This window comes from Lynx rufus, unplaced genomic scaffold (genome assembly GCF_022079265.1).
Source record: "Lynx rufus isolate CCGP_SWC_20201006 ecotype Redwood Valley unplaced genomic scaffold, mLynRuf1.p SCAF_1, whole genome shotgun sequence".
NCBI lineage: Eukaryota > Metazoa > Chordata > Mammalia > Carnivora > Felidae > Lynx > Lynx rufus.
This window is the reverse complement of record NW_025814823.1, coordinates 77,106,400-77,129,348: the sequence shown is the minus strand read 5'-3', so window position 1 is coordinate 77,129,348 and position 22,949 is coordinate 77,106,400. Positions and strand designations below refer to the sequence as shown.

At 45.2% G+C, this 22,949-nt stretch overlaps 1 protein-coding gene across 1 annotated transcript in view; it reads left to right on the top strand.

Annotated features, from left to right (window-relative positions):
- Nucleotides 1-17,373, top strand: part of EFNB2 (ephrin B2) — a 42,462-nt gene extending 25,089 nt beyond the window's left edge. Inside the window, exons 3-5 of the mRNA XM_047085740.1 lie at nt 13,967-14,059; nt 14,812-14,925; nt 16,267-17,373. Coding sequence (XP_046941696.1) covers nt 13,967-14,059; nt 14,812-14,925; nt 16,267-16,655 — 596 coding nt within the window. The 3' untranslated portion in view covers nt 16,656-17,373. The remainder of the gene's footprint in view (nt 1-13,966; nt 14,060-14,811; nt 14,926-16,266) is intronic.
- The last annotated feature ends 5,576 nt before the right edge of the window (nt 17,374-22,949 follow it).

The following is a 22,949-nucleotide window of genomic DNA, read 5'->3' as shown; positions in this document are numbered from 1 at the left end:
CACACATTTTAAAATAGTTTAAAAAGTTCGTGCTGACTTTCCATGGCTTCTTCAAGAATTTCAGGATTTTTAGAAGTCACTGATTTCCACCTCCAACGATCACTCACACACACCCAGGAGTCCCACTCGACTTAAAATAGCACCAGTCAAGATAGCGGGCTGGAAAGTACTCAGCTTTACAAATGTATTTTTGACACTTCAGGTCATCGGTTCACTTTGAGACAGTGAATAATGTTGGTGTGGAGGATGCTGTCATGTGGACAGTGTGTTCAGCTCCAAATCTTAGTGTCTCAGAACCTTCATAACTAAGAGTAGTAGTGTTAACACCATCACCGTTGTGTGTGGTTCCTTTTCAGGGGAAGGAAAAGGAAAGGGATAGTTGGGAGTCGAGTTACCGCAGAGGGGACGGGTCCAGATTGCCCGTGGGGTCCTGAGGTGTTGGCTAATTCCCTAGGTAAACTGATTCCAGGAGCACTGCACCAGCAGCCCAGAGACCTGGGTTCCAGTCCTGCCGCCTGTGCTTAAGGAGAAAGTCCCTTTATTTCTTTGAATTTTGATTTGTTTTCTAGAATGTTCCTTTATTGTTGTTGTTATGGCCCATGATGGAGGGCTGCAGTTCCAAACCATCTTAGGGCTGGAAACACACATCCAGGGTAGGGTCTCTTGTCCACGTGCCTTTCCTCCAACAGAAATGGACGGGATCTGCTATGAATTCTTTAAAGACACTTAATATGATTTACAGTGTTACCGGATATAGAATGTAGTCACCAGCCTTTGGAGTTTTAGAAGTAAATATTAATTCTTAATTGGATGTGTATTTTTAAACCTACCAAGTATCCACTAAATTCCCTTAGGAAGTGACAAAATGATACGCTTCCTCATTAGTTCTTCTCATAGATGATTATTTGCTTTGACATGTGGCAAAATGATATATGTGGGTTTTCTAAATGTTTAGAATTGACTTTTTCAAGTGACCTATTTCAGTAATTAGCCTTGGGCCTAATTTGCATCAAAAAATCTCCTAATCTTAAATGACTCAAAAGGGGGGTGTTATTGCCACTTGGTCTGAAAAAGCCCCCTATTCTTTATCACATTCATATTCTTTTTTTTTTTTTAATGTTTTATTCAATTTGAGAGAGAGAGAGAGAGAGAGAGACCACAAATGGGGGAGGGGGGAAAGGGAGACACGGAATCCGAAGCAGGCTCCAGGCTCCAAACCGTCAGCACAGATCCTGACATAGGGCTCAAACTCAAAAACTGAGAGATCATGGCCTGAGCTGAAGTTGGACCCCCATCACCGACCAAACCCCCCAGGCACCCCAGTTACATTCCGAGTCTCAATTGCCTTAAAAGCATAGTACGCGTTATTTTGTGTAACCTATACTTTTATTTTGCCTTTAACATTTTTTAAAGTTTGTGAAATAACCATCTGTTTTCAAGTGTGCATTTTTAAGGGAAGCTCTATCTTGTTGGTAAACAGTCCAATTAATGCAGAAGGAAAACCTCCCTGACTGTATTCTCAGCCTTCATCCATATTTGTGTTCTAGACTTTTCTTGTAGATACTCTCTGTGCTTGGCTTCCAATTTCTTTTTAGAGATGACAACCCAGAGCCGAATGAGTCAGCAGTTTTCTGGCCCTAGGCCACATCCGACTTCACGAAGGTTCCACAGGTTGGTTATCCAGGCTCAGCACAGGACCTTGCAAAATACCTACAAAGAGGTTCTCACCCCACCTCCAAAATTATGTGAGTCAGACATGAATGACGAGTGAGTGCCGCTGTGTTAATACTTTTTAAGTGAACAGTGGCCGCAGCAGAGCCGTGTGACAAAGACCACGTGTGCGAGCCCCCCCCACCCCCACCCCTGCCCCAGTTTGGCCTTATGTAACTTTCACGATGTTTTACTTCACATCCGTAGCCAAGATTTGGACTTGTGGAATAGTCTGAAAGTCGTCATTTCCAACGATGGTTTGATCAAAGGTCGTTCTTTAACGTCCACCCTGCCGTACTCACAGCGGTCCTTCCCAAAGCTGCCTCTCCCTTTCTTTGCCTTGGGAAGGTCTTCCTTAGGGAGCAGTAGACAAGTCTGAAGGAGTCACCATTTCCTAGGCCATTGGTTTAGTTCTCTAAAGCAATTTTTTTTTTTTTTAAATCAGAGCATATAAAATTGGAAGGTTCCACAGTCAGCTTTGCTTGCTATTTTTTAGGCATAGACTTCACTTCTGAGCAAAATTGCAAAATAAATCAAAATGCTTACATACAAATATAACAGAATACTGTCCTTAAAGAAATCAAAGCAGGGGAACAGCAGATTCCATTTCCTGCATTTATTACATTTGTATTTATATTCATTATATTTGTCTTCCTTTTGGGTTTGTTTTCCCTTTGGGTTTTCGACATACTTCTTTATTTCGGGGAATAGTAGGTCTGGCAGCTGACACTAAAATATACTGGGTGTACCGTAACCTTTCGCCAGCACAAAAGTTGTGGGAACTTTCGAATATCCTTGTACATGTAGATTTCTTTTCAGCTCTGTGAGAATGTGTGGTCTGTGTAAAATGATTATGGGTTTTCTTTCATGAATTATTTTATATGATAAACGTAGCAAAAGCTATGCTTCCATCAAGTTTAGTGACATGATCGTATCAGCCTGTCACTCAAGCCCCTGACTTTGGGGTGAGGATTTATCTTTATACCTTGTATATAATTGCCAAATTCCAGCATTTAAACACATTTATTTCTAACCTACAACTGTCATTTTTGTTTTTTGTTTTTGTTTTTTTTTAATTTTTTTTTAAATATTTATTATTGAGAGGCAGAGAGACACAGAGCGTGAGCAGGGGAAGGGCAGAGAGAGGGGGAGACACAGAATCCGAAGTAGGCTCCACACTCTGAGCCGTCAGCACAGAGCCCAACGCGGGGCTCGAACCCACGAACTGTGAGATCATGACCTGAGCCGAAGTTGGACGCCCAACCGACTGAGCCACCCAGGCGCCCCTACAACTGTCATCTTTGTAATAGACTGTCCATCAGACCCTTGGGTGTCTGGAGGATTATCTACACATGCCACGTAGAGCAACAGATCAGCTTGGTGGGTGTGCGTCTGGAGTCAGACAGATGTGGGTTCTTGAATGCCCTTCAGCGGGTAACTTAACCACCCTCTGCCCTAGTCTCTTCATCTGTGCACTGGGGATGCTGACTGTATCTGCCTGCGCAGGGTCACAGGAATTGAAATGCATGATCTATATAAAGTGCTCATTTCCAAGGTTGGCTCCCAGTAAGTACAACCCATGGGGTCCCCTTGGAGCAGAGTGTGTGAGGCAGGAGCCCAAGGGCGAAGCCAGGCTTTCCTGCAAGCTAGCGGGTGGGGAAGATGTGCTAACAAAGTATAAGTTATTTGCAAACCATCCATAAAATGAAACTCCAGAGAGTTTACAAGTTTCAGGAATGCTGCGTAACTTAATTATAAGATCTCTTCTCTTCGTCTTGTTGGAGTGTCATAAAAGTTCTTTTGTCTCTGGGCTTCCTTTCCGAAGAAACATGCATTTCTGTATCTTTCTGTTGGTGGAATTGCCTGAGCTTGTTAGCAGATCCTCTGTAAGACCCAGAAGAGACAGAGCGGGAGGACTGTTCTGTCCATGGAATCGTTTCTCTACTTGCATTTCCCCAACCTTGCCAGGGCTTTGTCTCAGTTCCCTGCCACACAAAGGAAACGCTGTGTTTTTATTGATAATTTCGGCAACATTCTAACGTGGTATAAGTATCCTCCTAGAGAGAAGGGTGTCAGGGCTGCCTTGTCACTGAGACAGGCTGGGAAAGGTATTTCATTAGCCGGATAATTAGAAGTGTTGTTTCTATTATTTTTTAACATAATGTGAAATCGTCTTCTGACTGTACTGAAGGCTCTTCCAGAATGTATCAGTAAGACTCCTTGTTGGATTTCAGACGAACAAAGCTCACGTTCTTTGCACTTGAGGAATAAAGTCTCAGCTTCTGCTTAACTGGACATTGTGCTGAGAAACTTTGGGCTCATGGGCCTGATGGAGTCATGGCCGTTGGGATAATTATCCCGATGGATCCCCCAGGGTGCAGAAGGACAGGGCTAGCATGGAATGGGACTCCGTTCACATCCAGTGGTGTCACCTGGGCAGGCGTGACAGGTTATCTCATTTAAGCTAGACAGAGAGAGTCCTGTGAACACTATTCCTTACCCCCAAAAACCACTAAGGGAAGAAAAAGACAACCGACTCTTAAAGCAATGGGAAGGCGTTGAAGGGGGTGGGGGTGGGGGGGTGGTAGACGCTGAAAAACCTCATGTGCAAAATAAGCAGAACAAGAGCAGATGAGAAGATTCCATGTGAAAAGTGGAATTCTTTAAGAATCGCTCAGAATAAAACTGCCTTTACAGTTTCATAAAATGCATGTTAATATCTAACACCTGTATTTATAGCTTTTTGAAAGTTCACTTAGCCTTATAAATAACTGAGTAATACTGGAGACCTAATACAAGCATGAGAGAGAACGAGTTTCTTAATAGCCTTTAAATATTCACCTTGAAGATCAAAATTTAAAGCAAACTAAAGCACTTTTAAAAATAGCCAAGAGGCTTAGACAGGCATTAAAAAAAAAAAAATCACTTTGAGAAAACCTGTGCAGTTCCTATGAGTCGTACAATTGTTCCCCGAATTCTGAGATCCCTGGCCAGGTGTTTGGTCGCATAAAGGAAAGCGTTGTGGCTTCACATACTGTGTCACTTTGCAGTCTCAGAAACAACGCGGCAGAGAAATGTTTATCGCCATGAGAAAACCAGAGGTTGGAAAGTATGAGTACTTCCTCAATGGTATGGGCAGTTCCCAAGGCCATGAAATGCCAGAGTCCAAACTCAGACCAGGGCTGGGGGGCCTTAGACCAGCGTCATTGGTCCGCGACGGTGCTCCTGGGTCTCTCGCCTAGTGAGAGGAAAGGTCTTACATGTACGCGTGCCATCACACGCACTGTAAAGAGACTATGCCTGTGTGCACGCCACATACACAGGGACAGTAGAGAGAGGGCATGTGTGCACATGGCACATAGCGGTACCAAGAAGCTCGCACGATCCAGATACCGAACGATCTCTGTGCTTGTTCAAACGTGTAGGGCCTGTGCCCTGTGGTCTGTCGTGTGACTAGAACTAACTTCCATCATAGGCCCCAGAGTTGAACAAAGACCATCCCATGAGCAATAGGAAAGGAAAAAGGGCCAGTGAGAAAAGGCGGCTGTAATAACAGTGTGTCAATTCTTCCACGTGGCCTCTTTGTTTGTAGATCTTTTAATCAACTCCATTCCTTTTCTTTAAGAAGTTTATTTCTTTTGAGAGCACAAGTGCATGCGCGTTGAGTACGGTAGGGTCAGAGAGAGGGAGAGAGAGAGCCCCGAGCAGGTTCTGCGCTGTCAGCACAGAGCCCGACACGGGGCTCGATCCCACAGACCGTGAGACCATGACCTGAGCCAAAATCAAGAGTGGGACGCTTAACCGACTGAGCCACCCAGGCACCCTGTCAGTTCCGTTTGTTAATCAAATCAGACTTTGCCGCTGTGCCCCTCAATGGAAAGTTGCTAAATAGTAAAATTACAAAATTTTTTAATTTCTCAAATATACAAATAGAGGCAATGAGACTTTAAATTTTCTTAGTCAAGTACAAGTGCTGCAGTGTGGATGGATGGACGGACGGACAGATGGATGGAGGGTGGGTGGATGGGTGGGTGTGCAGCACCTCTGGAAGAAACATAATTGATTACATTACGGAGGGAGCCAGGCTGTGTGTTACTAACAACAGCTCTGCTTTGAAAACAGCTTTTTGCATCAGTGAAGTAGCCTAGTCTCATTGTTCCTGATGTTGAACCAAGAGACGAAGGTGTTCTTTTATTGAAGCAAACATGTGGAAAATTGCTCTGGATTCCCAGAGTATAGAACGTGTTCCCTGAATGGAATAAGGTTCAGGTGTAGGGCAGATTCAGACAGGGCACTTTATTGGGGTTACCAGCGGTCTCTAGATGGTCAAAGCAAATAACATCACGTCCATCTAAACGCGTGTGCCATGGAGAGGGGCACATTCTCTCATCCGCAGGGCTATATTCTAAACTGTCAGCAAACATTAATTCAGTCACTAGTGAAGTCTTACCACCCAGAGATGAACTCTGCCTCAGATGGATGTTTTCCACTTCAGTGCTGCAGACTCCCAATTACTGGGCCATTAATATCATTGCATCCGATTAGTGACAGTAGAATGAGCAAGAAGTTGGGGGGAGGTGCGCCCTCCCCACCATGAACTCTGTACTCCGACCCTTTGCGATCTAGACATTTCCATATCTCCACACAGATGCCTTAATGATTAAGACTGTCAAAAACCCAGGAGTGGGCAGCGGATTGTGGGCTAGAAATAATTCACTCAAACACATGCGTCTCCACGGTTCAGAATGTTTGGATGAGATGATATCACAGTGTCTTGACCGGGAGTTCTCAGTTTTACAAATCTGAGTGCTTAAGTAAGGCTAATGTAGGCAACCGGGAATAATGTTTTATCTTTTGAACTCTTATATCATTCTTGCCATTTTTTTTTTTTTTAACTTGAGTTTTGGTCAGTCTATTGAAATGGGTATCTGGCCACTTTTTTTTTTAAAGTTTATTTTATGTATTCTGAAAGAGAGAGAGAGAGTGAGTAGGGGAGGGGCAAAGAGAGGAAGAAGAGAATCCCAAGCAGCTCCACACTTTCAGCATAGAGTCTGATGTGGGGCTCACACTATCAAACCGTGAGGTCATGACCTGAGCCAAAATCAAGAGTCAGACACTCAACCAACTGAGCCACCCAGGTGCCCCCTGGCCACCTATTTTTAAAACAATTCCTAGGGTGCTTGGGTGGCTCAGTCATTTGAGCATCCGACTCTTGATTTCACGTAGGTCATGATCTCACAGTTTGTGAGTTCCAAGCCATGTGTCAGGCTCTGTGCTGACAGTGCAGAGCCTTCTTGGGATTCTCTCTCTCTCTTTCTCTCTCGCTCGCTCGCTCTCTCTCCCTCTTGGTGCCCTTCCCCCCTCAAATAAATCAATAAACTTTTAAAAAATAAATAAGACATAATTCCTTTCAGTGGGTTTTGGCCCATATTCAGGTTGACTCTCGTGTATAAAGGTAATTTTACTGTTGACTGACACATCCTTAGAAAGTTAACTTTGTCTGAATTGTTGTGACAATAAGATAAATCCCCTTAAAGCATACCTAAATGAAAACTTGTTTTCTGAGATCTTATTGAAACTTTTTTTTTACCTAATGAAAGATTCCATACATAAATCATCCTAGCTTTTAGCCATAAAATCCTAGACCTAGAAAGGGGTGTTTTCTCTCCACAGAATTCTCCATTAAAAATCAAGGCACTAAGGTGTTGGAGGCAGTATTTTTAAGGGGAAACAGAGTAAACAACCCCATAATCAGTCTCATGTGGTTAGTGGGCCTTTAGTAAAAATACGGACACTTAATTTATTGCTGGGACTGTTTGATCTTTGTCAGAAAAACGTCAGTACACTGCTGGAACCCGGAGGGTATTCCTTTCACTAACATATACCCCTTATGTATGCACTAGCACATGCATGCACGCACCCACACGCACACTCACACATGGTCGCTGCTTCTCCTTTTCAGTCTGGTCATATGTAATCAGTGACTCTTCGGGACTGTGTTCTCAAAGGTAACTAACTGGCTCTTAGCATCTTTCATGATTGCCACTAACTTGATCTTTGTATACAGTTCTTGATGGTTAAAAGATTTTCTGAGTAAGCTGTGATAGGATTTCTTATGTTCTAGATATGATGACTCTATGCTGTTACGATTCTCTCAATAGGTTGACCTCCCTCAGTGTCCAAGTCTCATGCGGTATATGAGATACGAGATATAATAAATACACTGGCACCTTCATACTCAGTTTACGTAGTAACCTCTTACCTCCCCTCTTCCCCCCAAATTAATATAAAGTGGCAATATCGGTCATTAAATCTTCTAGTGAACACACAAAGTTTACTAAGCTGTTTCAAGGTTGTTAACACATTTTTAAAACCACCTCTTTTTCCTGAGCTGTCAATAGAATATCCTATCATTGTTCATGATGAACATTTGAAACTAAGGAAATAAAATTATACTGTTTTATTCAAGAGCATCCATTTAAATTTGATACCTGGTATTTTCACTCCTATTTTAATGCTAGAATACAAGAGGGAGGGTCTAAGTTGTGACTCCCTTTTTAAATTCATTTTTCCAAATCGTTCTGTCTAGCAGAGAAACTAATTAATTGTGTTGGGTAGAAGTCACTGGGGCTAAGCCAGTTATTAATTCTTAATGCATGATTTACTGCCTTAAAATTTCAAAACACAACCACAGTGATGTGGTTTTAATTCAAGTGATTCTTCTTATCATACTGGAACAATGTTTCCTTGGGGGAGAAACACACACATCCTACCTCACTAGTAGCTTATACAGTGTTTGAACTGTGAACTGTTCCCCACACAGTAAAAATCAGCTAATCAAATGCCCGTGAGAGCTGTCACATCAAGTAGAGATTAAAAAAAAAAAAAAAAAAAAAAAAAAAAAAAAAAAGCAACCTTTTTTGTGGATGTATATTTCACTTTGAAAATATCTTCCTTTGTATTTTTTTTTTCTTCAAATTGAGGCCATTTTAAGAAGCATTTATTTATATAGCAAAGATAAGGCAAATTTGGTATTATGGGATGAAATGCCATTTGCCTTGAAATCATGCTGAATTTTCTTGAACGTTCTGGCAAGGAGAAATAACGAAGCCCTTGGAAACTGATGATGACACATTCCTCATTTCTTACACTATAAATCCACAAAGAAAAACACGTGAAAAGAAGCTAGAAAAAGGGATGTTTTCTCCTTCCTTTTGGCACATTATACAGTTGTTTCTGTTTCAGAAGTTTTTATTAATTACAGAAAAAGGCATTTATTTTTGGCACTCACTGAACTCTATCATGTCCATGTTTAGAATCTTTCTTCTCAGTATCTGAAAGGACCCTTGTGATATCCAAGGCATTGAACTACCTTGAGATCTAGAAATTAAATCACTGTTTTGATACTAGACATTCTGACTTTGAATTGCTGTCAGGGTGTTAAGGACAATGCTCTAAGTTTCCCGGGTTTATATGTTCACAGTCATCGATTACATTTTTATCGGGTTCCTTAGTTTTCAACCTACACATCTCACTCCAGCTTTTTTAGCCTTTAGACGTTCCAAGAATTGCAAGCCCTGGTAGAAGACAGTAAGCTTGTTTGTGTATCATGTTTATTTGAAGGTCATGGCTTTCTCTGTTTCCTACTTGATTCTGCTGCTTTGGGTTCCTCGGATTGTCAGGTGATAGGCTTCTGGTTCTTCTGAGTCTGTGTTGAGCTTAAGGAGAAAGACCCACGTGCAGGAAGACCGGCCCTAAGAAGTCAGAATTACCAGGGCCAGCGTATCATGACATGCATGGAAGAGAGTTGTGCAAAGAGGATGATATTGATAGAGAGTTGTCACAAAGTGCTATTTGTTTCATCATCAAGTAAGAGCAAATATGTGCAGCTTTATATACATTATAGTTTCTATTCTTATTAGGAAACTGATCTCTGTGGCTTTCCTGATCCTCTGCGCTTATTATCTATCTCTCCTTTGGTAGACTGCTTTGATAAAGTGGATAAAAAGGTTTGCTTTTGAGTGTCCGTCCATTCCCTGCCCCATCCCAGGAAGCTACATTTGAGAATAGTTTGAAATCACCTGCATAGTATGAGTGTGTTTTTTCATCCTTTCCAGAATAGCCAAGAATTCCTTCCTAGTGATGTTATATTATCCTGCAGACTTTTTTTGTGCTGCCCTCCTTCCTGACCTCCTTGTGAATGAGACCCATATAACGGTACCAACCCAGCAGTGACTCCTCCATCTGATTAGCACAAGGTTACCGAAGTGATAGACTGAAAACCGCCCAAAGCCAGTGCCACAGAGTGGAGCCTCCCGGGGCGTGGGGCAGTGGCCATCAGATGAAGACATGTTAAAATGCACTCTTACTTCCTCTTTGTGGGCACAGTCTAGAAAACACGGCCAGAAAGATTCTTGCCCCTTTAGTCTGTTTTATTCACCGGTTCTCTTTTTTCTCCCTGGATAACCAGTGTACCATTCTCAGGGAGTAGGAGCTGCAGATATAGGTCCCTGTGCAAATTCATGGGAAGCCACAGATGTGGGGCAGTGCAGTTTTCAGATGTGAAGAACTTTTAGGCAGTGAGAACTCGGGGTACTTTTTTGCTGAGTAATGATCTCCACCCACTGGAAATCAGGCCCCAGGGGAACAATCTGGTAATTTCAGTATACTTACTACATGCAATTAGATCCCTGAAGCAGAAGCCTTTAAAAGCAGGCTATAAAATGCCCATGTATCTTTATTAAGCCCATTTTCTAACTGGATGGAGAAACTTTGCTTAGTAATTTTTAATTTTATAAAGTCTATATTTTCTCTAGACCAAGAACAAAAAAATGGGCACTAAAAGCTTAGGTATAACAGGGTTATTTTTTCTGTCTCCAAATGATTAAATGCAATTTCATCTATTTAGGAATACTATAATTGTGGCAGCATTAGATAATGTTGGTAGATACAAAGAAAAGCGAAGGATAATGAGGTAGCAATTTATTTTTACCCTCTCTCTAAGTCAAAAATTCCTAATACATTCAGATCAACAATAAAAAATATTGCCAAATTGTCTCCTGAAATGGAATTAGATTTTCTCCCCAAGCATTAGCACTTTCTTGTCTTTCAGAGTGAGCCACTACTATGCCTTCAGAGGATTAATCTTGTGGCTTTATTTCAGAGCTGACTGCCATAAGGAGGTGCTAGCAGGACAGGACACTTGTCAGTGTCCTTGCTCAAGGCATGGGACAGGAGGACCACTAGAATGAGAATGATGCTCCCTACACTTCCTGCTGAGGAGGTCATAGGGAAGAGTGAGGGTAATTTTCATTACAGAATCAAATATAAAGTAAGTTCAAGTCACTCTAAATTATTCTATGCTTGCTAGAAAGCTAACCTTCTGAAGCTTCAGTTGGTTGCTGACATCTTCCAACCAGGCTTTCTGGGACCGCTCGGGTCATGGCTACCATACGGCAGGGCAAAACTCCTTCACAGCAAACATCCAGCTGTATTTTATAGTTCATTCCCTTTTTAAACAACCAGGTATCTGGGATGCTGTGTTAACGTTAGTAATGAATTTTCCAATATCTTCCAGTCACCTTTGCAACTTGCAAGTTGACTTAAAGGGGAACAAAGCAAGCGTCTGGAATGCACATCACAGTGTTCTCCCTCTTGGCCCATCCTCCCCCTTCACCCCCACCGCCGCCAAACCAGCATCGGCCTCTGATCTCCAAGAACCAGGCAAAGGCACAAGCTCCCATTTCCCTCTGTGCAGCTCAGGGCTTGAAGGCTCTTCCTCCCTCAAGGAATTAAAAAAAAGTTTCGACTGTTAAAAATGGAGAGCAGATTCATTCTCCGGCTACACGGTTTTCCTCCTACCATCTTACAGTCTGTGGATGCTAAATTACAGATTGCAGTTTAATTTGAATTCTTGGAGCTCTCTACATTTGGGGGTCACTTGGACAGCATTCAGGGCACACCCACAAGCACTCTGCACGGAAGCATTGGTATTCAGAAAGGGCGGTGACCTACAAATTAAAATCAAAAGAAAAAATCACCCAAATGAGGTGCAGCCCTCCTGCTTCCAAATGGACTTGGTAGAAGCAGTCAGAAGCTTTTATCTTGGAGGACGCAGGTTTGAATTCTGTTCCAGGGTGACTCTTCTCTACCACGTCTTGTCTTACCCATTCTGGTATTCATTGTGTTTTCTCCTTCAGATCTGAATCTTTGACCTTTTGACCTCCAGGTTCAAACAAACAAAGCTCTACCCACCCCACCCCACCCCTGCCTCTTCTGTGCACCACCCTTCAGATCGTATTTTTAACATATTTGTTAAGCCGTTAGTCAGAAAGAGGTCATTTCGCTGTGCATTTGGGTGCACTTTTGCATGAAAGTGCATTCATGTGCCTACAGCATAGAAAACATTGAGACTCCATTTGAATTAAGTAAACTTCTGAAGCCATTGGCTAGACCTCAGCTTTCCAGGGTTTCTACATGAAAACATATCCTAATTTTTGAGAAAGATTAAATAGAGATGATAGCATTGTTCTGCACCTGCCCTCAAACAGTGCCTGCACGTAGACAGCCACACTGTTTCATGGCTTTGGGAGGAAAGGACACTTCGATATTTAGGAAACTGTCTGGAGGAGGGAAAAGAGAAAGCGGGTGGAGAAATGGGGAAGGAAAAAACGATTGTTTTTTTTTTATTAGATTCACAGAGGCATGTAAAGTTTTTAGGTATTTGTTTTAACTTCTCTGCCAAACATTTTCTCAACAATCTACAAGAGGAGACTGTCTACTTTTTACCCCCAGAATGATTATGGCCATTTTGCCCATTTTCCCAGGAGGAACTCGGCACCAGTGTCAGCGGAGGAGTGAGGTCTGATTGTAAGACTGTAAACTTTAAGGAAGCACTCAGATAAGCACAGAGATATTTATACACACAAGAAGCAGCCATTGTTTTTCAAAGCAGTGAAAGTAAAAGTTGTAACTCTGTAGCCCACGTATTTCTATGTGTGCATGTAGACCTTGCTGGCCGGTCCACCATTTGGAAAACAAACAACCCATTGAAAGAGTGCCTTTGGATGTATTTTTACCAGAAACTCTGTCCCTGTTTCCGTGCCTTGAAAAGTACAGTGTTAGTAGACCAGCCTTTGATAATCAAAGTAGAGAATGATTTACCGCACAGAAATGTATATGAAACACTTCTGTTCCTTGCCCCTTGAACTTTGGAAGAATGGAAACGTCTAGCACCCTCCACCTTCTTTTTCTTCTGGAACTTGACCTGCAATTTAAGTCCTCTTCCTTAGCAAAGTACCTGGCAGTCTTTTTACAGCTTTAGTCACAACGCTATTCAGAGAACTCACCGTCCTAAGGAGACGCAACAGCAACGTGTTTACACACAGTGGAGCATAGGCTGTTTGTTTAAAAGTACTGACAGTGGTCAAATGTCCTGTCCTTCCTCCTCCCTCTTGAAATGGGAAGGGAATCGAGCTAAAGAGGAGGCAAGTGGGTACTGCACAATCTCCCCTCATACCCCAGGGTTGCCCCAGGGCCCTGACAGAGCAGAGGGCGCGTGTGGTCCCCTCTGTCGGTCAAGCTGTGCTCCAGCAGGTAGCTTGGTTGAAGAGTCTAAGGTCGGTCTTGATAATGATAACACACTTATTATTTCCAGTCCAGTGCAAAATGATGGAGAGAAAACTTCAGAAGTGGAAGACCTGAATCCTAACATACTTCTTCATCTCACATAAGGCGGGGAAAGAAAAGGAGGGGGTGTGGGAGTCTCCTCTTTTAGTGTTTACCGAACTTGGATGCTTGGCAAACAGGGAGCATCGAGCTAATTGTTCTCGAAGCAGGAAATCTGTAGTAGAGGAAACAGGTGTTGTGCGATGATTACCACATTTTAAAGTTACTGTATTAACTACTTTGCTCTTTTGAGGCCGACCCTGAAATAGTAAGCTTTTTGGAAGGTCCTGTCCCTTTTATGTATGGACTGACCCTAAATCAGTTGATTCTGAAGGAAGGAGAAAGCGCTTAAGTAAACTTGAAACCAGATAGCACACGTGCAGCGGTGTTGACAGGATCCATTTTTCTTTATTTTCTTTATTTTTTATTTTTTGGCTTTCAGCATCCCATACTTTCCGAAAACTTGTGACTAAGAGTGAATTCTTATTTTTCAAATTGTTTTCAGACATTTCATGTTCATGTAAACTTGGCTTATTGATTTCCTGATTTTTCTTTATTTTTTTGTTTTGTCCATTTTATTTTTAATCAGCTACATCAAATGGGTCTTTGGAGGGCCTGGATAACCAGGAGGGAGGGGTGTGCCAGACAAGAGCCATGAAGATCCTCATGAAAGTTGGACAAGGTAAAGACCGTCTGCTCCATGAAGCCACCATAATCTGGTTGAGTCCCCAACAAGTGTGGCACCAATGCCATGAACGCCCACCTTCACGCACTCGTAGCCTAGTTTCGAAAGCACATCTTTCTCTGCACCTTGAGCCACTGACAGATTTCCTCAAGTTGGTGTAACAAACTTCTTTTATTGGAGTTTCTTCTCACAGTTAAGGTCAGCCAGGTACAACGTCCATTGCCATATATGTGTGTACGTGTATCTCTATACACACTTTTTTTTTTTTTTTTTTCTTATTAAAAGCAAAACACCTCTTTGGTTCAAAAAAATTACACTACCCGGAGTGAAAACTTAGGTTTCTGCCACTTGGCCCATTTCTGCATCTCGAGTACAGAAGACTAGTTCACTGAGCCTTTTCCCACACAGATAACCTATTGTGCAGAAAGATTTATTCTTCTAATTAGAAATTGTTATAGTAGTCAGTCAACTTGCTCATTTAAATTGAAATGTCATCTGCAATGCTCTGCGTGCCAAATGCAAGAATCCCTATAGTTTCCACAGATGGCCTCACGATCTGAACCTCTGACATAAGTAGTACCACCGTTCCATTTTAAAAGGAGAACTCTATTCTTGTATGTCACAGCACTTTGCATAAAGAATCTCACGTTCATTGCTGTCTGTGCCTCTTGAGATTGACACGCGGCAGTTCTTAGAGCTAGATCTCATTAGGTGTCTGGGCTATAAGTAATCATTTGTTCCTCGTATAGATGCGAGTTCCGCTGGGTCAACCAGGCATAATGATCCGACACGACGCCCAGAACTAGAAGCCGGTACAAATGGAAGAAGTTCAACGACAAGTCCCTTTGTCAAACCAAATCCAGGTATGGCAGCGTGAGTGTGTGTGGATGCGTCCGTGGGTCCCGTGAGCAAGAGGCAGAACAGAGTCCAAGCCCTTGGATACTAGTGGGATTAACTTGTAGTTCCCCAAGTCAGTAACCTTTGCTCGCAGGTACTTGTTATTAACGGCTCGATAAGAACAGAATTGCGCCTTCCCACGGAAGTTTCCCATTCAGAAGAGTAGAATTTATCAGATGCAAGTGCCAATTATGAGCACTACTCACTCAGACCAAAGTTATTTTTATTGGAGACACTTAATCGTGCCTGTTGCAACAGTAGCGTAGAGCCGATATTCACATGTATGTAATTAATGTTCTAATCCCTCGCCTAATTATGTCTGATCCACAAAGAGCCTGATTGATCCTCCTCTACATTTTAGGTGGTGGCATCTTAAAATATCGCATAATGCCGTGTTCTTCGAGTGGTTACTGTTGACATTTTTGTTTCACATTTTCAGCGTAAAATAAAATACCAGTCGGATCACTGGCTGAAGTTTAGAATACAGGATAAAGTTGGCCGCCACTGAATTTCATTTTCGTACCGGTCCTTGAGCAGATAGCTACGTATTTATTTCCACGCTAATGACATTTCTGTACGGTAGCTGCTCCCCGACGTCAGCAGTCTCGTGTGAGGGACCAGCGTGCCTGTTGGTGGCATGTGCAGTCAGCATCTGCAGGCCACTTCCCCCGCTTTACAAGCATCATGGAGGGAGGCTGTTGTTTCTAATTTTCAATGGCAAGATGTGTCAAATTCTTGTGTCACTCCGATAAATGGATAATCTAATGATGCCAGGCAAGTTTTTAGTGCTTCCCATTTGGGTTGGCAGCGTGTTCAGCGTGAGTGTTTCTGCTGCCTTCCCAATATATTTTAGGTGTAAACCAAATAATACAAGCGAGTTACGAGCGGCATGTGTTCCCAGGGCCCCAGGGTCCCCTCAGCGCGCAGCAGGCAGGGCTTGTCTATAGAAAGCAGGCGGCGGGAGATGCTCGGGAAGGCCGGCGCCCAGAGGGGCAAGGGGGGCAGCGCACGGCAGTCAGCCCTGGCCCCAGAGGTGGCCGCTTCCTTTGTGTCCACCTGCTGTGGCTGGCGGCGGTTTAGGACCTGGGGCGGAAGCGTGGGAGCCTGTCCCCTCCTGTCCCCAAGGGTGGACGGATGGGGACACCTGTGGTTGAGAGCGGCCGGCGAGCCCGGGTCCCGTCCGCGTCCCCTTTTGGGGCGATCGCCGCGTCCTGCCGGGTGTGCGCGGCCGGGAACCGAGGCTGGGGGGCTGCCATCCGAGCAGGGACAGCAGTAACTGGGCTGCTCCTTTCCGTCCCCGGCCGCAGGTTCCAGCACAGACGGCAGCAGTGCCGGGCATTCGGGGAACAACATCCTCGGTTCCGAAGTGGCCTTATTCGCAGGGATTGCTTCAGGATGCATCATCTTCATCGTCATCATCATCACGCTGGTGGTGCTCCTGCTCAAGTACCGGAGGAGACACAGGAAGCACTCGCCGCAGCACACGGCCACGCTGTCGCTCAGCACGCTGGCCACCCCCAAGCGCAGCGGCAACAACAGCGGCTCGGAGCCCAGTGACATTATCATCCCGCTGAGGACTGCGGACAGTGTGTTCTGCCCCCACTACGAGAAGGTCAGCGGGGACTACGGGCACCCCGTGTACATAGTCCAGGAGATGCCTCCCCAGAGCCCGGCGAACATTTACTACAAGGTCTGAGACGCGGCGGTGCCTTCGCTTTCCCGGAGGAAGCCCACTGTCCCGCCACCGCCCCGAGGAGGGTTTGATGACCCCCCCGTGTCTCGAATGGACCGGAGCACGGCGGGGGAGAGGGAGCACTCCTTCTCGGAAGAGCCCTGTTGAGTTGGACAGCTTACCTAGTCTGTAGCGCCCGGACCGCGGTGAAGACAGACGCCCACCGCCGGCCGGGAGACTGGCGTGGAAGGTGCCCGATGGGACCGCAGCGCCCGCCTCCCCCCTCCACCTCCAAGCCATGTGCCGCGGTCACCTGGGCCTGCAGGAAGCCGAGGGCGACAGAGCGGCAGCGGGCGTGGGGGGGACTGGGCGAGCCGTGAGCATCCCGGGCAGGTGTCCTCCGGGGGCCGCGGGGCCTGGAAACGCCGCCTTCTGCCTTGGGCGTCCCTCCCGAGGAGCGTCCGGACTTGTCACACAGACCTCTGGCTGGGGGAGGCTTTCAGAGGTCCCGCGCCCAGTCCTCACCGTTGCACACACCCCTGCCGACCTCCGGGGCCCCGCAGCGTGAGCCCCTCACTCCACACCCCGCATCACTGCTGGCACACTCACCTTGGGAGTCTCCTGCCCCCGCGCCACGGCAGCTGGAGCCGATGGGTCCTACACTTCTAGAAATTGCGTCTGCTACTAAGGAGCCTTCAGCTGCGGAAGACCAGAAAGACCAGGAGCTCATGGAAGGGGGCGGGCCGGGATGGGGGGTGGGGGTGGGGAGGGCTGTCTGCAAATGCAGTTCAACGCTGCTGCTGGTGCGTCGGGAGCAGAAAGTCGAGGGGGAACCCCAATTAGGTAGCACAGCACTTTGGTTGGCTGAGGTTTTAAGAGGCAAGTAGGAGACACCACGCACGCGGTGGGGTGGGGCGCCTTGGAAGGGATCCGCCGATCAAATGGCAACGCGCAGGAGGAGCACAGTCTCTCTCCGCTGGGTAGGACAAAGGGGCATTGTCATAGAGGGGCGGGCCGGGAGGGCCGCCGATGACAGATCTGGGCAGGACTGTTGTCGTACTGGCAATAAGGCGCACGGCCTCGGCGCTGTAGGAGAGTCGGTCGGCTTTGGATGATGTCTGAAGCAGACTCAGCTGCTATACTGATCACATTTTATGAAACACAGGGAAAGCATTTAGGAGAACAGCAGAGAGCCGGATCTGACCTAGAAGTTTACAAGCCAAAGGTCAAACAGGCTGTGATTCCATCATCATCCATGTTATTGAGGCATTCTCCTATGTGAAAGGTAGGTCAGATTCCCCACCCCCCCCCTCAGTGCCCTCCCCCCTCACCCCCACTTGAGCCTCACGACACTTTGGTTTATGGCGGTGCTGTCCTGTCCGGCTGCAAGGGCGGACGCGGAGGTACTGAGCAAGGCCACAGCCCGCAGGCTGTGTCCAGGTGACGCATACTGCGAACTTCTTTGAGTCCTTAAGACGGAAATAAATCATGATGTCGAGGGGGGAGGAAGATGGCACGTATTTATAACAGGTATATAGAACACAAGGGATAGAAACTGACAGATTTGTACTAATATATATTTTAAGATTGCACACAAATCACACCAGAAAGACGTGAAATTCACTTGTGGCAATTACGTGGTCCCAACGCTCAGTGCTTAAAAAAAGAAAAATTGGACAGCTCCATCTGGGAAAAACAACATCACTCCAAAAATAACAATAACGGGAGTAAATACAAAAATAACCCAGTCCTCTGAAGGCATCTCACGTAACCGTAGACTAGGAAATACAAGCCCTGCATACCAGGAAATGGATGTTACCGCATCGTATATTTAACAGTGGCAAGATGTTCCGGCATTTCATTTCTGTGTTGTGTATTCCCTTGCCTTATGGCTGAAGTGTTCGCTAAAATCCACCGGGTCCCCTCAGAGGGGGCTTAGGGCTGAAAGTTTAGCTCCGGCCCCCTTCCCCCACCCCCTCCCCGCCCCCTCCCTTTTGGGAAACAAAACGAGTAAACAGGAAACCTACTTTTTATGTGCTATGCAAAATAGACATCTTTAACATAGTCCCGTTACTATGGTAACACTTTGCTTTCTGAATTGGGAGAAAAAAAAAATGTAGCAACAGCATTTTAAGGTTCTCAGACCTCCAGTGAATGCCTGCAAAAATGAGTTGTCACAGAAATTATTCCTTCTCTATTTCCTGAACCTGAAAATGATGTTGGTCCAAAGTGCGTGTGTGTGTGTGTGAGTGGGTGAGTGGTATACATGTGTACATATATGTATAATATATATCTACAATATATATTATATATATCTATATCATAGTTCTGTGGAGGGTTGCCATGGTGACCAGCCACAGTACATATGTAATTCTTTCCATCACCCCACCCTCTCCTTTACGTGCATTCGTACAAGATTTTCTTGTAAGCCATCAAAAATTACCTTTCGGATGGGGGAGAGGGGCAAGAAGGGGAAACATGGGAAATAGTCTGATTTTAATGAAATCAAATGTGTCTCATCGGTTGGCTACCTTTTGGTTATATGCTAAACTGTGAAAAATCAGATGAATTCGATGAAGAGTTACCTGCAACCAATGGAAAAGTGTTCTGTGCGTCTGTTTTGTGTCTGGTGCAGAATATGACAATCTACCAACTCTCCCTTTATTTGAAGTTGGTGCCGCTTTGGAAAGTTACTGTAAATGCCTTGCTTGTATTCTCATCCCTAGTCACCTGACTTTGGAATTTGCACCATAACGTTTAACTGAAGATGCTGTAAATAGGGTTCAGATTTTACTGTATATGGATTCGGGGTGTTACAGTAGCCTTATTCACCTTTTTAATAAAAATACACATGAAAACAAGACAGAAATGGCTTTTCTTACCCAGATTGTGTACATAGAGCAATGTTGGTTTTTTATAAAGTCTAAGCAAGATGTTTTGTATAAAATCTGAATTTTGCAATGTATTTAGCTACAGCTTGTTAAACGGCAGTGTCTTTCCCCCCTTTGCACTGTAATGAGGAAAAGAAAAACGGTATAAAAGGTTGCCAAATTGCTGCATATTTGTGCCGTAATTATGTACCATGGATATTTATTTAAGATTTCGTTGTCCAATTTGTAAGTAACACAGTATTATGCTTGAGTTATAAATATTTTTGTTCTTTCTTCATTTTATTTTAATGGCCTGTCCTAGGTTTCCAGCCTCCTTCCACATTGCAGTCAGCCCCCAGAAACGGAATCCGTGAGGTCCCATTCCACGTCTGTTTCAAACTGAATTTGTTCTTAAAAAAATAAAATATTTTTTTCCTATGGAAAAAGCGCCTTCAAAGTATTTTCCTTTCCTTCCTTTTTCTTTTCTTTTTTTCTTTCTTTTTTTCGCTTATTTTAATTTGCTTTCTGCTCTGTTTCTCTATAATTAACAGTTATCCAGAGCCTCCTGCCCGTGGGCACCTGTGTGCCCATTTTTTCCCAATCAGGACACTCGCATAACGTGAATGTGAACCTTGCAGAGGGCCACGAGGGAGCCCATTGGTTTCCCCATAAAACTCGAGCTCACATTTCACAAAATCATCTGATCATAAAGTTTTGTAAAGTCCTAACCACCCTGAACAGAAAACCTCCCTAGTCTCCCTGGATCCCCCAGTCTCGAGTAGTGACCTAAGTGACCAGAGGAAAGGGAGGCAGGCAAATGGACTTTAGTTATCTCAACGCCTAATTCCAAATCTAGTTTCCACTCGAGCAAAGCAGTTTGCTGTCGAAGCCTTCATTTTTCCTCACAGCAGGATCCTGGAAGGAAGGAAGGAGTCCAATGTTCTTTGTACGACGTTAGCGCTGATGCTTTGTGACACCAGATTGAAGCAAGCCAGAGGCCAGTGGTGACTTTAACCGCGTTTTCAATGCTGGCCTTCCTGGGGAAGATGGCCGGGGGTTGGGGATGTCTTCCCCTGCGCTGGTGGGCTTGGGGTCTTAAGACTGATCTGCAGACTCCCCACCCTCTGGGGAGACCTTCCTCACCCGCAGGTGTGGAGGGCAGAGCGGCAGTCAGGGCAGAAGCAGCTACCGGTGACCAGAAAGTGCTCAGATCTCTGGCTGCGTTACCTCGGGCCCCTCCTTACCTTGGGGGGGGGGGGTGCGTCCGGATGGGGAAGGCCCCAGCACAGAGGAGCCCGATGCTCCAGACTGTCTAGCCACAGATCACAGCCCCAGCCAAGTGAAGAATTCCAGTGTTTGAAAAGCCCCACCCTCCCCCCAAGAACGCCTCACGAAAGGCTGGTTTTAGAGGCAGCGATCTCAGCAGCATCTTCCTAGCGTACCTGTACTAAAGAAATGTTTGTGGCATAAATGCTTTCCTTCCCCCTCCTCCCCGCCCCGGGCTTCTCCAGGAGCCCACGATTTCAGGTGGCGCTGGAATAATAGTTCCATCCACTCCGTCATTTTCCTCCGCGGCGCCTACCTGCCCCTTCACGGCAAATCCAAGTTCCAGGGCACAATTTACAGCCAAGTGACTAAGCAGAAAGTTCCACCCTACATGCCAGTATCACTAATGAGCGGTCTGGGTAAAATGAAAGAACAACAGCCAAGTAAGTACTGCGTTTGCAACTTACATCGTGGCCTTTGCGAGATTACAGCTTAAATTACCAAACACCCCACCTCATTGTTTCCACCCTCTTTTCGAAACTGTGTTTCCCAAATTGGGCAAGCCGAACTCCACTAAGAAGTGAAATGCACCCACTTGTATTCTTTCTAACTGGCGGGAAGGACACTTACAGAAACTTCTCCCGGAGGTTGTCACAATCAGGTGCTCTTAGTTCTGTCTGAAAGGTAAGCAGGCTTCTGTAAAGTCCCTGTGCTCTCCACACCCGCCGCTTTTCCATCCCACTCTTCAATTGTCAGGTTCCTTTTTGGCACAACAGTTGCCCCTTCGAACACTGTGATAAAGGTGCCCGGTGGAAATCAGAAAAAAAACTATCAGTCGCCAGGTAACTGCTGTGCACCTTGCTGTCAGTCTCTGATCCTAACCCAGAGAAGAATCAGTGAAAGTTAAAAAACAACCCAGAGAAGTAAAAGTCCTTTCTCTAAAGTGTGTAATAAAAGGATGATCACCCTACTCTTTCCTTGGGAAGCAAATACGGCGTCAGATGCCTCAAAAGGAAACATACTTGCTGCTGTTGTGCAAAGGACATTAACCTGTGTGTTCCGCTGGTTTTGGTTTCCAGTTGGTTTCGGATAATGTTTGTGGTATTTATGCTATAGATGTACTTGAAGGCGATTTTTTTTACGTTTGAGAGACGGAGGGTGAGTGGGGGAGGGACAGAGAAAGAGGGAGACAAAGAATCCGAAGCAGCCTCCAGGCTCTGAGCTGTCAGCACAGAGCCCGACGCGGGGCTCGAACCCACAGACCGCGAGGTCATGACCTGAACCAAATTTGGATGCTTAACCGACTGAGCCACCTAGGCGCCCCTTGAAGGCAAATTTTCAGCATTGTAATGGCAGAGTCTTGCCTATCCTACTGATTATTTTTCTAGGTAGAGAAGTATTCATCAGTGATGGGGAGGATATTGAGATACTGTATTTATTTGTAATAAAACATAGCATACCAGGAGGAGGAATCAAGTTTTGAGTGATTAAACTGCACCCCAGAAGCGAAGGATCGTGCCACTCTAAGATTTTTATGCTGTGATACATTAACAAAATCTCTTCAAAACAATTCTTGACATTAATTACATTTTAAAAAACAACCAACACCCTCATGAGAAGAATGCCCATCTGTAGACGTACACAGTATGAGGGAAATAATAATACCAACACAGTTTATGAGCAATCGTCATAGATGGTCGATACACGCGTTAAATGCGGGAAAGGGGAGACCTCGCTTGCGGCTGTGTTTCTGCCACTGACGCTTCCTCGGTCTTCCAGAGCGTCCCAACACGTTCTGTGCGCAGCCGCCTCACCTGCAAAGCGAGAGGGTGGGACTCCCACGCGCTGAAGGTCACTTGTAACTTCTGCACGATTTGCAGTCAAGCCGCCCGCCTTTCAGCTGAACAAAAGTGCCTTGATGTAAACTGCTCCTTCTCCCGGCATCCCTGGGGCAAAGCTCTGAAGAACTACGGGGGTTCACAGTCGCACCCCGCCCACTTTGGGCTGCCCTTGACCATCCTCCCACCCCCTCCAACAGGATCCTACACGGGGCTCAGGGCCCTGCTGTCCCCTGCCCCTTCCTGGAGAGGAAGGAAAATTCAAATAGAGACACTAACTGGCAGTGGATGCACGCTGGTCGCTATGCTCCTGGGTTTGCAGCCTTTTACTCATAATTGTTAAC